This window comes from Phyllopteryx taeniolatus, chromosome 3 (genome assembly GCF_024500385.1).
Source record: "Phyllopteryx taeniolatus isolate TA_2022b chromosome 3, UOR_Ptae_1.2, whole genome shotgun sequence".
In the NCBI taxonomy this organism is placed as follows: Eukaryota; Metazoa; Chordata; class Actinopteri; order Syngnathiformes; family Syngnathidae; genus Phyllopteryx; species Phyllopteryx taeniolatus.
The window spans coordinates 18,693,446-18,711,141 of record NC_084504.1 but is presented as its reverse complement, the minus strand read 5'-3'; the positions used below and the strand labels follow the sequence as shown (position 1 = coordinate 18,711,141).

Sequence of the window (17,696 nt, the reverse complement as noted above, 5' to 3'; positions counted from 1 at the left end):
GCCAAAGGTCTTAAAAACTGCTGCCAGTGGTTTGGGGCAGATAATTGAAATACGATCCACCAAGAATAGTGTGAACTTCTAATAAAAATGCTTCAATGGAGTGCAGGTGGTGTTATGCAGGTATGCATGCCGGTGATCAAAGAGTAAGGATAGGGTGGGGTCTTGCCAATAAGTGTTTTATACAGAGGAACCAGTGAAATGTCTAGAGGTCCACTTGACCTGGGAGTACAGTTCAGTGGTGAATGTTGAGGGGAACCCAGGTGATAAAAAGCGGATGTCAGCGTGGTATGCAGTATATTGTGTCTTGCTTGTCATTTTTTATGTAACTGTAGCACTTTGAAATGCCTTGTAAATGAATTGACAAATAAACTTGCATTTGCCTCTCAGGCTCCCTCTGAATGTTTCAAGTTAAGAGGGTTTCTCCTTCTAGACTGATGACCATTCCTTGTGTTAACTTGTCACAATCTCAGCCCGGCAATTTATTAGTAATTCCAACACAGGTCATGAAAGCACTTCTCAGTTCACCCACTTGTTGCTGATAACTGACAATTTATTAGTAAGTATTCCACCACAGGTCATGAAGGCACTTACTTCTCAGTTCACACACACACTTGTTGCTAATATTTCATCAAATGTATTGAAATGGTGTCAGAAACACGGTTATATTATTTCAGTTCCCCATTGAATGAGACATCAAGGACAATTTAAAAGAAGTACTCATGTTTCAAATGCTATCAATAGTTTGTGCCACATACTGACATTTTGTTTTGTGACATCAAATTTAATAGATTTACAAAAGTGTACAAACTTCTAACAGTAACACATCATTAATGCAACAACTAATAGACTTTCAAAACTAACAAAAAACAAATCACGTGTCTCTGCAATTTGAAATGAAAGACGGGTCATATTTAAAGTCAGGTGGTGCCCTGACTTAGGAGTTGAATTTGTTCTGTGTCCATGCTCGTAACTCAAATTACACCTATCTCAAATCAACTTTCCCCATGAAAAAAATGGCAATGGCATTAACCCTCACAAAGCCCCACAAAGTACAATATCATTGTACTCTAAAATAGAAATATAAAAATAGAGAACGTAAAGAAATAAACTGGTTTCGTGAAGTGTAATTAAGCCAAACATCTCACACATCCACACACACACACACACACACACACACACAGTACACACACTGTAGTGCATACAGTATGTGTGTTGTGGCTTTAAATGGCGTGGCCTCAAGAGTGCCTTTTAGCTCTCCTGTAGCTTTGTTACCCCTTCATGGAAGCTCACTTTCCAAGGTTTCTTAATAGCGCCATCACTTGCACATTTCACTTTCTTGGGAGTCATACTGGAGATTATGTTACAGCCACCCCCTCCCCCCCCCCCAAAAAAAATCTATAACTGAATTACGCAACGCATTGAGCGTATGACGTTAACAGTATTTGTGCTAAACATTTGTTTGTAAACTGATTTGTGAATGAACTGAATTCCTGTAAGAGGTTTCACCCTAATTGCTTCACTGGCACTGTTGAGAGTCTCAAGCTCACTCATAATTCAAATCATTGCTCACAAATCAAGGCAAAAAAATCGGCCGCGCTATGGCTCATATCTCCAAAAACGCATCAGTCCAGGTACCACTGTATATAAAATGAACATTGATGCTAATGGTGAAGAATAAAATACTCTTTGAGTAGTCAAGATTAGTTTAGCTTGCTCATGGTAATGCTGACTTGCAGTTAGATACACAATAGCTGATACATTGCTTTTACAAGTCTTTTACTTGCCAGGGTGGTCCCTATGACTTACACTTGCAATTGAATAGAAAAGGCTACACACTACAAAGAATAGACTGACTGCCTGAGTGTGACTCATTCCTCAGAGGACAGGCAACATTTCAAGCAATTCAATCAAGTGATGAAAAGGTATGTGGAGAGACTACTCTGCAGATGGTACCACATTTCTTCCAGCCACGTAAACCTCCACTATGTTCCGATCGTCACCTGCACGACAGGAACAAAATTATCATGTGACCATGATGCGTGACACACAAAAGAATAATCAGAAAAGGAATCATCACAACTTGTCACTCACCCAAATTCAAGAATTTTTCAAGAATAATCTAAAAGTAAAATAATGATACATTAGTTACATCTACTGGACATCTTGTGTTTCACTACCAAACAGTTTAAGTCTGTGTTCACAATTGTAGCTCAGTACTAGTCTGGAACAAAACAGAGCGTTTGGACTCATGTGTTTGGTCTTTGTTCAAAAACTTGAAACAACTTGCTCTGCTCAACTGCGATTGGCTAGCGGCCAGTTCAGGGTATACCCTGCCTCTCGCCCGAAGATAGCTGCGATGGGCTCCAGCAGCCCTCGCGGCCAAGTGAGGATAAGCGGTAAAGAAAATGGATGGATGGATGGATGGTCTGCTCAATCATGCTCAATTATTTCTGAGTGCATCGATGTTTAAGTCGCACCCACAAAATTTTAAGAAACGTGAAACTTACACATATAAATATGGGGGAAAAACACAGGTTTTGGTGAGCTGAAGATAAGCTAAGGATAGATGAGAATGTGACACATCGGGAAAATACGCAAATACGATGGATCATTGGTAAGCCGCAGGATTAATGAGAGGGGAAAAGTCGCAGCTTCCAGTCAAATGTAGACAGCCTCATCAAGTGGTCTCAGCCCGCTTATTTGGCCAGCACCAAACACACTTGACCTAATAGACGGCATTATTGTGTTAATTGAAAGAAGTGTGAGAACACCTTGGTGCAAGCTTGTTAAGCTTGTGATTTTATATGGTTCTATTTTTACCTGAGCTCCTAAAATATAAACTGTAGGCCACCAGAGTTTATTCTTAACCAAATCAAACTGGACAAGTGTGAACACAGTGTCAGTCAGTGCTCCCCTTTCAAATATACCTTGGGTTCCTCATGCTGGAACAAGTCAATGGGTCCGCCAGGAACCATTACATTCACCCTCAGAGCGTCAAAGTCTTTGCCCACTTCGAAATTTCCAATTTGGTCATCCAGGGACAAAGCTAGAGACAAAAGACAAAATTCATTAAAATAACATCACAGCCTTCACATATCAAGATGACTTCATCAACATGACTAATTCAGGGTGCAAGTTTGTGTGGTACCTTGGCTGCCTCCGAGTGTAGCAAGCCTGAACACCTCCTCAAAGGTGAGCGTCTCATGTTCCGTGTCCTTTATGGTCAGCAATTTGGATGTGTCCAAGGCTCTCCTCACGGCATCCAGCATTGAGGCAGAGTAGCCACCCGCCACGTCTGCCGCAGGACGCATCAGAGGGGTCACATGAGCAAAAGCAGGCACAGACAACAGCTTTACACAGTATACAATTAAAATCCAATCTCTTTCAGTTGGCTTTGTTAGTGTTTCTGGATTGTCGGCTATGACTAAGATAATTCAAATACTCAAATGTGATTGCCCGAGAAAAAAATCACAACGCTTCACTACATTACTCTCTTTTCAGTGGGCTCAAATGTGGTATTGTTATTGTGTTCCCACCTGTGCCAAGGCCAAGCTTCACTTTGTGGTTCAAGACGTTACGGACATTGAGGAATCCACTGCATAACCTTGGTAGAGGAATCATCATTAAGAAGGTGACTCACAAACTGTTACGACACAAACTCATTTGTCTATTATCATCTTACATAAGCAAAGGTGTTTCAAAGGGGAAATCAGTCACACTTACGAGATATTGGAGTTTGGACAGTGAGACAAAGAAGCTCCCGTCTCTCTAAACAAGGCCAACTCTTCATCACTCAGATAGCAGCCATGCGCCATCACCGTCTAGAGAGCAGGAGCAAAATGAACAATGTATCCACCAAAAGATATTTAGACTGACCAGGAATTGTTTTCACCTTATTGGTAAGCAGGTTGTGCTTGTGGTAGACATCTGTGTAAGAATCAGAATCAGGGAACAGCTCCTTCACAATCTTCACCTCGTCAACATTTTCACTAATGTGACTCTGGAAATGAATACAGTAATCCTCAAAGGTTTGTTTGGGAACATTTACATAAGGCGTTAGGTGAGGGTGTGAAATTGCACGTTTTGTTTTGAAATACTTACGTTTAACTCTTTCAGCTCAGCAGGAGTGGGTGACCACAATTACAAATTACATAACATTGTACAGGCGGCACTGTGGCGACTGGTTAGAGCGTCAGCCTCACAGTTCTGAGGACCCGGGTTCTATCCCCGGCCCAGACTGTGTGGAGTTTGCATGTTCTCCCCGTGCTCTTGCATGGGTTTTCTCCGGGCACTCCGGTTTCCTCCCACATCCCAAAAACATGCATAAATTGGAGACTCTAAATTGCCCGTAGGTGTGACTGTGAGTGCGAATGGTTGTTTGTTTGTATGTGCCCTGTGATTGGCTGGCAACCAGTTCAGGGTGTACCCCGCCTCCTGCCCGATGACAGCTGGGATAGGCTCCAGCACGCCCGCGACCCTAGTGAGGAGAAGCGGCTCAGAAAATGGATGGATGGATGGATGGATAACATTGTACAACTTTAGCATTTTACTGTACCTTTATTAGGACTATTTATCTTGTAATTTTTCGATGTTGCACTTTTTGGCACCTTGTATTATATGACGTCCATATCAACTGTATGTTTGTCCTAAGGTTGTATTGTATGTTCTGTGTTGTTGCTGCTGCTGCATGGGCGAATGGCCCAGAACCAATTTCTCACTTTGTAGGACAATAAAGTTCATCTTGAATCTTGAATCAATTTCAAACAGTTTGTGTCTACCTAAAAGTTGGAAATCCCAAAAGACTTCAAATCACTACAACTATCTCTCTGGCAACTGTGCCCAGTGGACATCGCCTGCTTTGGTTGCCACGGTGAGCTCACCTGAATATGCAGGTTGTTGTTCTTAGCAAGTTGTCCCAGTTGTCCTAACAAGGCTCCCGAGCATGAAAGGACAAAGCGAGGCGTCACCACGGGCTTCACAAGAGCGTACTGACAAAAGACCATGAGAAGACACAAGCATCAGTCAAACTGTTGTCAGTGAATTTGATGCAAATTGACAACTTGTTTGAGAATAACTCCAGTTGAAAGCATAAAGGACTGTCTTTGACAAATTACCAAATTCACGAGGATTTACACTCTACTATGGAACAAAAATGACAGATTTGATTGACATTGAAAGTGGTTGAAAATTGCGACTGATACGTCTGCCGAAACGAAAATGTGCTTAGACACTTTGACCATCTTTTGTTGACTGTTAATCAAAATCAAGAGTGTTCTTGCCTTCACACATAGATCAAGACAAAATTCCAAAAGATTGCAGAATATTTTGCAACAGGAAGACTAGTGCCAGATACAGACGCAATGAACTCACACTAATTTCTCAGCATTATGTTTGCTGCTTCAGCTACCTTGTTCATCTTGTGTTGGATCTCATTCAAAATCATTAGGGTTCTTGTCTAAACAGAAGGAAAGTCTTAAACTCTAAGAAGAAAAGATTGACTTGCCACATGAAGAGTGCCAGGGAGAAGACTTTACTGATGCAGACTGCGTCGCTACACTTTTGATTTTCCTTACATTTCTTATCACCCTGTTTGGTGCTTCAGCTACTTTGGCCAGCGAGGATTAAAAATAAACAGGGTTTCTGCTTAACAAAAACTAAAAGCTTGTATAAGATTTGTTTTCCACCTATGAATACAGACGCAATAAACTACAATGATACTGTTGAGTTTCTTTACGTTTCCTGTTCTGATTTGTTCTCAAACAGGTTAGATTGGTCATGTTCTATCAGATATGATAAAAAACAACAGGGTTCTTGCTTTTACTCAACTAAACCTCTCAAAGCTTGGAGATGATTTGGTTGACTTGCCACGTGTTATTAAAAATTAACAGCATTCTTGCTTTAACACAAATAAATATCTCAAAGCTTGTAAAAATTATGTTGACTTGTCATATGATGAATGTCGACAAGAAACATCTATGGATGCAGACATCTTGTTCTGACTTGACTTTAAACTGGGCCATCTTGTGTCAGACATCATCAAAATTTCTTGTTTTAACACTAAGAAATCGCTCAATGCTCAAAAGAGACTGGGTTTACTTGCACAGACGTAACTGAGTGCTACAGTACACATTGGATTTTTCTTACATTTTCTGAACTTCACATTCTACAGACTCTTACCTTTTTCTCCAAGAGCTCAGCAATGAACCTTGAAGAGGATAAAGAAAACATTTGCCATTACGCAAATCCGAACATCTTACAACACACTGATGCATAAAATTAAAACATTTTTTAAACCCACCGACGGGTTTCTTTCAGGGACTCTTGGATGGTCTCTTTGTAATGTTTCACAGAATTGTTCCGGTCCATACACACTTTACCCACCAAGGCTCGCTGTCCCAACTTGTCTACAAGAAGAAACACCAGTCTCACACCACTGCTTGCATTATAACGTTTGTTGTTCCACAATACAATAGAATATAACATCATACAAGAAGAAACACCAGTCTCACACCACTGCTTGCATTATAACATTTGTTGTTCCACAATACAATAGAATATAACATCATTTGTCCTACAATTAGAACATTTCAGTTTCACAGCAGTCAAACAGTCACAGCAGTCAAACAGTTGCAGCACATAAGAATAATATAAAATAATCAAAATATCATTTGCATATTTATGACATCAGGCAATGAAATTAAGCTTTTTTGGAACATGTTGCAGTCATCAAATTCAAAATGAGAGAATATCTGAAAAAAAAAGCAATAGTTTATCAGTTTGAACATTAAATCTTTTGTCTTTGTAGTATCCTTCCATTGTCTGTACCGCTTATCCTCACAAGGATCATGGGCGTGCTGGAGCCTATCTCAGCTATCTTCAGGCGAGAGGCAGGGTACACGCCGAACTGGTCGCCAGCCAATCGCAGGGCACGTATAAACAAACAACCATTCACGCACACATTCACACCTACGGGCAATTTAGAGTCTTCAAAAAACCTACCACGCATGTAACCCTAACCCGTGGCCGACTGGTTAGCAAATCTGCAGTTCTGAGGACCCCCACCACGCCACATGGCGATGGGTGAAGTAAGGCTGTTGCTGTGGATGTGAATTATAAAGACATACAGTATACATACAGCAATTAAATGCTCTTCCACTAGATAACAGAAGGTACATATTTAACCTGTGTATCCACTATATTATTTCCTTTTTTTGGGGGGGGTGGTGACATTTTTCTGAAGGTCGGTTAGCACTTGGACCATTGGATTACCCTGTAATGAGAAATAATCTGAATAATTTTGGACATAGCTCTTGTGTGATTTTATTGGTGTAATGAATGATTTTCTCGCATGTCCTATTCAGCCAATAGAAATCATCAAGTTTAACTGCAGGTTTGTGCTTGTCAGGTGGCGACAAAAAGTATACACAGTGTACAGCAGTCATTGCAGGAGGCACAATTGGATCATGGCATACTGTTTGTAATGCATGCACGCACCTGGTGTACCACACATGATAAGGCAAAGGTAAAAAGGTTTTGAGAGATTAAAGAAAGAGAAAGACGCTCGGACAGCAGCTGAGAGGGAGTTTGTTAGGCAGCTGTAATGAAAATGGAGCTTGTTTACGTCAAACAACATGGGATGTCAACCACTAGATCCCTCCATTGTATACTCATTCTACAACAGGGGTCAGCCACCTTTTTAGGTCCAGGTGTCCCATATAAGGGACTGGCAGACATTTTTCAAAGGACCCACTCATAATCCTAACACAAATTAAACATTACCTTCCATGTGCACCCCTAAATACCAAGGGAATTATTTTTTCTTTTTTTCTTTCAACCTAAATATTCATGAACTGTTTAACTGAAAGGAACTTAACCAAATTCAACTGAATTTAATTCAATATTTATTCATTGTTGCTATCTGAGGTGCAACGTTTCCACTTACAATGTGACTGAAGAGTGGAGCTAGTTCACAATAGCAAAGTCACTGTTGGAAACTTAAATTGATTAAATTGATAATGTGACTTTTCCAACCAGCATAGTGACTTTTAGGAAGAAATAAATAAATAATAATAATTTTAAAAAACTGTCAGGCTACTTTTATACCTCCTAAGAACCAGAACATGAGTGGAATCATTTTCACATTGTTTTCCATTTGACAATCTCAGGGCACATTGTACGCAGTTTTTAACCTCTTAATGTCGTGAAACTCGTAAACCAAGGACCCCTTTGTACACAACTTTGAAGCAACTGTTCTAGAGCAAGGTAGAGGAACTTTTGTCCTTGGTTTCGCATTTCAAATATTTGAATCTCCAATTTGTGAGTCGGAACCTATGCTACCTCAGTTGTAAAGTCATAAATAAACAAAATATTTATGTGTAAATCATTTCAGGCCCATTAATATAAAACAATCAAGATTCCGAGAACAATTTAAAAAAAAATAATAATAAAATAACTACAGCGCAATGATCAAATGAATGTTTTATATTATGGGCATTTTGGGACGTTCTATGACGGTGTCTATTAGTTTTTAAAATTTGAATGGCTGACTGGATCAATTGCTCTCACAGGTTAGGTATAATGACCACCCTTGTTATTATACTCACTATCAAATTTATAAAAAAAAATTTTTTTTAGGACTTCTTACCTGCAATGTGGCCCAACAGGAGAGATGAGTCGGTATGTATTGTGGCAAAGTAACAAGCAGTGGTTGTTCCATTTCTCAGAGTTCTTCTCTGTGAATCACAAGGATCCAATTACAGCTTAATGTGCCTATACATTGTTTAACCAGCACAGAGTCCACACATTTCCCAAACTGTAGGTTGCCTAATAACAGGGTGTGGTACTGTTTCTATGGACACCAGCTATTTTGTGGATTAACTCACCACGACTTGAGTGTAGACCTTCTGCGCAAAACTCTTGTCTTTAAAGCGGGATTCCACAGGAAAAGTGTATTTGTTGAGCCAGTCAAGCAGAGGCAAGTCCAGGGCCGTGCCAGCGTAGCTGTACTGGGGGGCATGAATGTGGGTGTCCACCATTCCTGGCATAAAGAATTCACTATAACACAAAGAGTATTATATATTACTTGCATATCCCATATCCTACAGTTGTTTTAGTTGTTTTTTTTTTATTACTGTACATATTTCGTAGTAATGGATTGAAAGAACCAAGATGGCTGCCTACAAGGGTGGACTCCTTGGTAACACGTTCTCTAGTATTGTCCATGCTTCTGTCTTTTTCGTTCATCGATGTAGACATTAGCCGACTTACTTACACTAGGGAAGACTTGCTAAACATTAGGAAGTCTACTCCAAACCTTTTGCCAACTTTCACAAATCCACAAAGTTTTTTCTCAGAGATACTCACTTGTGGTGCCACTGTACTCTATGGTGCATGGAGAAGACGAAGACGGCGCCATAGAGGGAAGCATACCAGAGTGCAAGTCAAGCTGCGACAGTGAGGATTTCAAACGCCACTTGCGTCGGTTCACCTCGCAAATCTACATTCTCTACCCAACAAAATGGATGAGCTTCTCCTCACAAAGACCAGTAATGTCATGGGTGTGTGTTAGGGTTGTCGTCTTCCCACTGTCTTGTACACACCTGCTCCTGAGAGCATCTTCCCCAGCTACAAGCTATCATCATACCCCCAAGCGGAACAATAAAGGACAGGTTGACGACTTTAATACCTTCTGCTGCAGATTTGAAAAGGACACTTTCACACTCCACACTCACCCAGCTGCACCACTGACGACTACCAACACACCTCTGTCGGTACACTTCTACATTATTCGTGAATGCACTGGTTTATTACGCTGCACTATTTGCATACTTCGGCTGGCCTGGGAACGCCTCGGGATCCCCCCGGAAGAGCTGGATGAAGTGGCTGGGGAGAGGGAAGTCTGGGCGTCCCTGCTGAAGCTACTGCCCCCGCGACCCGACCCGGATAAGCGGTAGAGAATGGATGGATGGATATTTGCATACTGTTGTTGATTACTATTGCCCACTTATGTGTTTGAGAACTCCGTTTTCACAGTCATCACTGTACCAGATCATTGCACTATTAGTCACTTTAAATTGCTCTAAATTGTTTGAGGACTGGTGGAACAGTTAGAGCGTCTGCCTCTCAGTTCTGAGGACTGGGGTTCAATTCTCGGCCCCGTCTGTGTGGAGTTTGCATGTTCTCTCCGTGCCTGCGTGGGTTCTCGCCGGGCAATCCGATTTCCTCCCACATCCCAAAAACATGCATGGTCGGTTAATTTAAGTCTCTAAATTGGCCGTAGGTGTGCACGTGAGTGCGAATGTTTGTTTTGTTTATATGTGCCCTGCAATTGGCTGGCAACAAGTTCAGGGTGTACCCCGCCTCCTGCCCGTTGATAGCTGGGATAGGCTCCAGCACTCCCACGACCCTTGTGAGGATAAGCGGCTCAGAAAATGGATGGATGGATGTTTGAGGACTTTTGCCATTATATCAGCATCACCACACGAGTGGTACACTTTCATTCCTCACTGACTCTTCACACTCATGTTTTTTATGTCCTAAATGTATATTTCATCATAGTGGCTGTTTGTTGTCATACTAGAGTGGCTCCAACTACCAGAGACAAATTCCTTACATAACCAATAAAGCTGATTCTGATTATTGCATCACTCGTGGGCTGTCATTTAGTCTATGAAGTAATACATGTATGTAGTTGTACACTTACTGTTTTTCCAGATGAGTTACTGCCGATGGACTATATGCAAACTCTTTACAGAGTCGATCCAGCTCTTTGCCTTCTCCAGTGAAGGCGATCTGATGACAGAATGGACCTTGATTAATAGCCAAATGATTTATTGAGAACGTAAAGGCATGCATGGATACTGTTGAATGGAATTCTTGTGCAATGATAAGGACCTTCATAATTCTCTCAGTTCAATGAAAGTTAGAAGGAAACCCCTTAGTCCCCCATCTGGCCACTCATGCCAGAGTAGCATCTGCTCCATTTGCACACTGACTGAGGAGTATCTGCAACATTTGCACAATCAACATTGTCCCAGATTATCGCACTACTCACTTGGAAGTCTCGGTGCTCTTTGCACAAGGGTCATTGCACCGGACTATTGCAATATTAGTCTTTCGAACTGCACTAAGTGCTAGAGGACTCTGCATCTTTTTGCACAATTGTCCAAAAAAAAAAAATGTACCGGCATTACCAGATAACTAGCAACCCTTTATTGCTCAGTGACTGATTTTTGGTAACTCCGCGTAATAAGAGACAGGGTTATGTCCTTGTACAGGGGAATTTTGAAGCAAAAGAAAAAACAAAGACAACAACTACCCATCACCATGTTTTTCTCCAATGTAAAACCCCAGCTACACCATCAGCGCCTCCAGCAGAAGAGTCTCCGAGTGAACCTAAAGCCCCTACGAGACAAGTGAGAGCCTCACCTCTGCCACCAACGCAAGCCTCTTCGCCTTTCTCAGAAGGCAATGTTGATGAATGTTAATTACTGTATAAGGTTTTATCATTAAAGATTTAAGTAAATATGTGTACTGTTGTAATCTTTGTCTCAAATATGTAAAGGATAAATACTGTTTACATATTTTAAACATTCTGGTACCCACATACACAATTCCTAGGGGGGGAATCCTACTTTGAGGTTTTTCACCTTTCGCGGGGGGTTCTGGTCCCCATTAACCGCGTAAAAGAAGGGAACACTGTCCCACTAAAATGACTATTAATTCATATAATACTAAACACGAATAATAGTAAAACTAGTAATAAAATAAAATATTGATACATACGCCGGCACGGTGGCCGACTGGTTAGCACATCTGCTTCACAGTTCTGCCTGTGTGGAGTTTGCATGTTCTCCCCGTGCCTGCGTGGGTTTTCTCCGGGCACTCCGGTTTACTCCCACATCCCAAAAACACGAGTGGTTGGTTGATTGAAGACTCTAAATTGCCCGTAGGTGTGAATATGAGTGCGAATGGTTGTTTGTTTCTATGTGCCCTGCGATTGGCTGGTGACCGGGTCAGTGTGTACCCCACCTCCCGCCCGAAAATAGCTGGGATAGGCTCCAGCAGCCCGCGACCCTATTGAGGAGAAGCGGTAAAGAAGATGGATGGGTGGATTGATACATACAACACTATTAAAGACTAATAAATATAGTAATAAATATATAATAATCATTACACTAACTAATAATAATAATAAAGTACTGGGACCAAAACTAATGCTAAATATAATAATGCTAAACTACGAATATATACAATGATATATAATATAATACATATAACAAGACAAACTATTACAATATACGTAATACTAAAAATTACTGTTCTATAAGAAATGAAGTACTGTATTTTCACGAACATAAGGCGCACCGCACCGTATTAAAAGGCGCCATCTCAGTTGCGCAGTCTATTTCTGTATTTAACACATACATAAGGCGCACCGTATTATTGGGCGCAGGCATGGTAAAAGATACGCTAGCTTAAAACCTACGGTAGCCCCCAACTAAGGAACAAAACCCAATGCCTGGCAAGAACCTGACATTTTTGTTTTAGAAAGGTGCCATGCCCCCTGGTCATTGCTTGCATAGTTTTGTTCCTTTGGCATAGCCCCCAACTAAGGAATAAAAGCCAATGCCTGACAAGAACCTGACATTTTTGTTTTAGGAAGGTGCCATGCCCTCTGGTCTTTGCTTGCATAGTCTTTTTCCTTTGTAGGCAGACTCAACATAACGTATTTTCACGACCATAAGGCGCACCGTATTAAAAGGCGCAGTCTCAGTTACGGGGTCTATTTCTGTATTTAACACATACAAAAGGTGCACCGTATTAAAAGGCGTAGTCTCAGTTACGGGGTCTATTTCTGTATTTAACACATACAAAAGGCGCACCGTATTAAAAGGCGCAGTCTCAGTTACGGGGTCTATTTCTGTATTTAACACATACATAAGGCGCACCGTATTATTGGGCACAGGCATGGTAAAACACACGGTAGCTTACAACACACAGTAGCATGCATGCACACTAAAACAATGTTTTTAAAAAGGCAGCGGGAGAAAAACTGAGTTCGGTTGTACTTTATTGAAGTATTTAACAATGTACTCTCATAATTTTTGGATCAATCCTCATCCACAAATCCATTAAAGTCCTCATCTTCTGTATCCGAAATGAACAGGTGGGCAAGTTCTCCATCAAATATGCCGAGTTTCCTCTCGTCATTGTCGGACTCAGTGTCGTTGCCGGGGCGCTGTTCAGCAATGATACCGGCTTTCGCGAAAGCTCGGACAACAGTCAAAGCAGATACCTTAGCCCAGGCATCCACAATCCATTCACATATGGTGTCATAACTCGCCCGGCGCTGCCTCCTAGTCTTAGTAAAGCTGCGTTCGCCATCTGTCATCCATCGCTCCCACGCCGCTCGCAACTTTACTTTGAACGCCCTGTTTACACCGATGTCCAGCGGTTGGAGTTCCTTCGTCAAGCCTCCCGGAATGATGGAAAGCTCAGAGTTCATTTGCTGCACTTGGTTTTTCACAGCGGCTGTGAGATGGGCGCACATGGAGTCACAGATCAACAGGAACATTGACGCGTGGAAAAAAAAACATCCGGTCTCTTTACGTACACCTCACTCAGCCACTCTCTCATTTTCTCCTCGTCCATCCAGCCCTTTTTTATTGGCCTTAACGATGACTTCGGCTGGAAACTTTTCTTTAGGCAGCGTCTTCTTAAAAATCACCATAGGTGGCAGTTTCTGTCCATTACCATGACAACCAAGCACAACAGTAAAAGCCGACTTCTCGTGCCCCGTTGTGAGTATCGCTACCGTGCTGGTCCCCTTCTTCTCTACAGTGTGGTTCACCGGGATGTTGAAAGTGAGCGAAAGTGAGCGGCACCTCGTCCATGTTGGTGATGTGGTTGGGCTGGATGTGTTTGTCGGCAATCTTTTTACTGCAGTAGGAGCGGAAGATGGCCAGCTTTTCCTTGTAATACGCTGGAAGTTACTACACCACGGTAGTCCTTGGCCGGATGGCTAGATGGCGCCGTTTCATAAAACGAAAGCACCAAGACGGACCTCCTTTAAAAAGTTCGATTTTCATTTATTCTGCAAGCATTATTGCCCTCAGTCGAATGGTGACTGTAGAGACGCTTCTCCCGGCTCTGGGAGTCCCTGCTAAAGCTACTGCCCCCGCGACCCGACCTCGGATAAGCGGTAGAAAATGGATGGATGGATGGAATACTGCATTAACAGACCAGTGCGGTTAATGTGAACAATACTGTACTCACTTTAATGTACGCACAACACTTGGTCACAAGCACGTAAATGCTTTCGCCCAACTTGATTCGTTTGCTCAAAGAAAAAAGGGAGTAAGGAGGGAAGGAGGTCACGTGCCAGGTGCTACTCGTCTCTCAATGGGCAATTTAGCTACCCTTTGGTGTTTTAACAATATACTGTACTAGAAATGCCCCATAAATGGCCCGCCTTGCATTCATACGCCGATTTTTGATAAGTGAATAAAGCACAAACATCACTGTACTTTCGATTCATACATACATTCAACAGAATCGGCAGGTGGGAGAGGGGTTGCTACGCGGAGGTGGCGTCTTATTATTAATAATTCACGTTCGTAGATTCCGTACGTACTTGTACACTTTTTCCAGAACACGTTCTGCAGTTAAAACACTAGTTAGAGTAACCACAAACATGAGTAGTCCTACTCAAACTCCATTCTAGTGTAGGCCATTTTAGCAGTTAAACCTAGCATAGCTAGCTAGCCCATAATGCCTGCCCAACTACACTGACGGTCTTCGCGGTCTTTTGGGAAAGGTTATTTTAAAAAAGAAAACACACAAAAACAATCAGTACTCACCAGGGAGGGAAATTACAGCTGTCTTTCTCCGCAGCACAAATTGTCAAGTGTCGATAAAGCAAGCAAGCTGAGAGCGCAAGGAATAAGTGTCTGAGCGTTGCAATGGGCGGTCCCAATTCAAATTTCAAATCAAACACATTTGTTTTGAGTTCATGAATGTCAAAGTGAAACTATTACTTCAGCTTAACAAAAAGTACATGTATAAGTTGTTAATTAGATTTGTTTTACAAAATTAAACAAAAAATAAATATGTTGCATGAAAGTAGGGCTTGAATCATTTTTATGAGTCCAATGTAATCAAAATTCAATTAACAGCTGCGCTCTCCAGCTACTTTGGCGGGAGGAAGCATCAATGAATGGCATCTTTTTTTTTTTGATCAGAGTAGCAAATTGGTCTATCACTCCGTTGGGACCCAGATGCTAAAGTATCTTTTTCAATTGACATTGCTGCAACACTGTGAATTCTCCCCCTTCAAGATACATTGAAACACATTTAATTAATAACTAATCATTATAGAGACTAATGACATGACTTTGGCTTACAACACAATAAATGTTTGCTCCCAAATACTTTTGAAGTTGCAGCGATTATATTTTGGGCGGATATGTGACTAAAATTGTTGGAGAAAAATATTAATTAATTTTAACATTAAATAATAAAAATATTTGGGACAGGTTAATTTGGCTCATATTGATCTCTTGGCTCTCTTCACTTTCTTATCATAACTCTCCTAAATAAAATTTCAAGTTAAATAAGTTTTATTTAACGCACCTTGACTGAAATCTTCCATATTTCATACCCATAAATGGCCACAAATGGCTTAATTTTGTGAAATCCTTTAGACTCACATTTTCAGTAGATGTCGCTTCTTTCTACTCATCCGTTCCGATTCCTCCAGTTCAATATGGGTGGAAGAGTGGTGATTATTATTAACCACTGATGACAAGTAAGTCAGAAGTGAATGAGCTCAGCTCCTATTTCATGGTGTGAATTTATGCATAAAGTTCACTCTATAACCTCACTCATCTTTTATGTAAACAGCCAGGAGATTCACAAGGGCATTGTGAAGCCAGGAACGTCACAATGAATGATAAGATGTTGCTTCACAGTGTTACCAGCCAGGAGCGTCACAATACAGGACTGACCAAAAGCAACGTGAGGTGGGAAAAAAATGAAGGTCGGACATCATTAAGTTTTTCAAGAAAGTAATTCTTCATTACTGGCCTAACAACGCCACTGCTAAATATAATAATGCGAAAAAAATGTAAATAATAATAAATCCAATAATAATCCTACCGTTCCGTCGGCATTAACTCCCAGTAGTGCATCTTCCAGGACCTGCACTGCCTCTTCCTTGGTGGCATGGATCAAAGTGCCCCTGAAGACGCGCTTCCTCGCAGAAGCTACGTGCGTGTTCGCCATGACCCCTTCAAAGCAGTGACACACACTCGCGCGCACAACTGCAGGTAGCAGACTGCGGCTTTTAGTCGTATGTCTCCTCGACCAAAGCGGCGACGCGTTGGAGGGGACGCACCTGACCGAGGACGGTGTGTTCAGCCAATCGGAGCGCGAGGAGCTGCAGGGTGTGTCGACCGACACTTGTAACATGGGCTGTGTAGTTCCAATTACGTAATGCATCAGCTCTTTCTCTTTCTCCAATTTGAACTCACACTAAACATTAACAAGAGACGTAATGTCGACACCTACGGGAAACTGTATAAGGTTTACTTGCACAATGTAACAAGATCCAATACAAGAGCACTATTAAAAAAAAAACATTATGCTTGAGTGAGCAACGCATTTATTATTGTTGTTCAGACAACCAACACTGGGCACAATGGCAAATTCATATTAAAAAAAAATAATCATTCATTGGATATGATTTATTCAAGTTCCGTTTCTCATATTTTGCTACTATGTACAGTATATTCATTCATTTTCCGTACTGCTTATCCTCACTTAGGTCGCGGGCGTGCTGACGCCTATCCCAGCTATTTTTGGGCGAGAGGCGGGTTACACCCTGAACTGGTTGCCAGCCAATCGCAGGGCACATATAAACAAACAACCATTCACATCTACAGGCAATTTAGAGTCTTCAATTAACTTACCATGCATGTTTTTGGGATGTGTTATTATTGACCAATAACCATTCACACTCGCATTCAGGCTTATGGAAAATGTAGTGTTGTTTCGATTTAACGTAACATGATCCAAGTCTTTGGAATGTGGAAGAAAACCGCAGGTGGGCCTGAGCCAAGGTTCGGACCCTGAACTTTCCAATTGTGTGCTAACCACTCCATGTTGCGATGTTGCAAATATGTACAGATATTTGTGATTCTTTTATACATGTTATTGTGTACTGCTACTGTCCACTTTGCTGCTGTAAAAGCTAAATCCACCACAAAGCAACTACCATATATTAAAGGCTTATTCTATTCCAAGTATTCAATGCATTACACTGACTAGTGTATCTAATGTTTTGCGTATGTCACGGTTTGTACCAAACGGTATTGGACTGGACCCAAAAGCAGACTGAGACTGAGGAAGCAGTTGGAAGGGGTTTATTTGGGAGAAGCGCGAGGTCAAGAATTCTAAGGCGTGATGGTGGTCCGTAGGAGCAGGGAGCGTGTGGGAGACTGGAGCTTGAGCAGGTGAGGGAACTTGGCAATGTGGCTGGAGCAAGCGTCGTGGCAGGAGACACAGGAGGGCACTGGAAGAGGAGGAACAACAGGGAGTAAGTACGAGCACAGTTATCAGAGAATCCTTTCTTACTATCATGAGCAATGCGTCGGCCGGTGTACCGTGTGGGAGTGAGAATACTCTGGCGCTGGAAC

General features: G+C 41.7%; 1 protein-coding gene across 1 annotated transcript; it reads right to left on the bottom strand.

Annotated features, from left to right (window-relative positions):
• Positions 1–529: 529 nt before the first annotated feature.
• Positions 530–16,394, bottom strand: gda (guanine deaminase). Its single transcript, XM_061767311.1, has 14 exons — positions 16,159–16,394; positions 10,703–10,791; positions 8,883–9,054; positions 8,645–8,732; positions 6,299–6,404; positions 6,178–6,205; positions 4,881–4,988; positions 3,893–4,000; positions 3,724–3,821; positions 3,537–3,604; positions 3,149–3,295; positions 2,928–3,046; positions 2,092–2,119; positions 530–2,000 (listed from the first exon to the last, which is right to left on the bottom strand). The coding sequence occupies exons 1-14, from the start codon at positions 16,282–16,284 to the stop codon at positions 1,936–1,938; spliced, it is 1,350 nt and encodes a 449-aa protein (XP_061623295.1). The 5' UTR covers positions 16,285–16,394; the 3' UTR covers positions 530–1,935.
• Between the last annotated feature and the right edge of the window lie 1,302 nt (positions 16,395–17,696).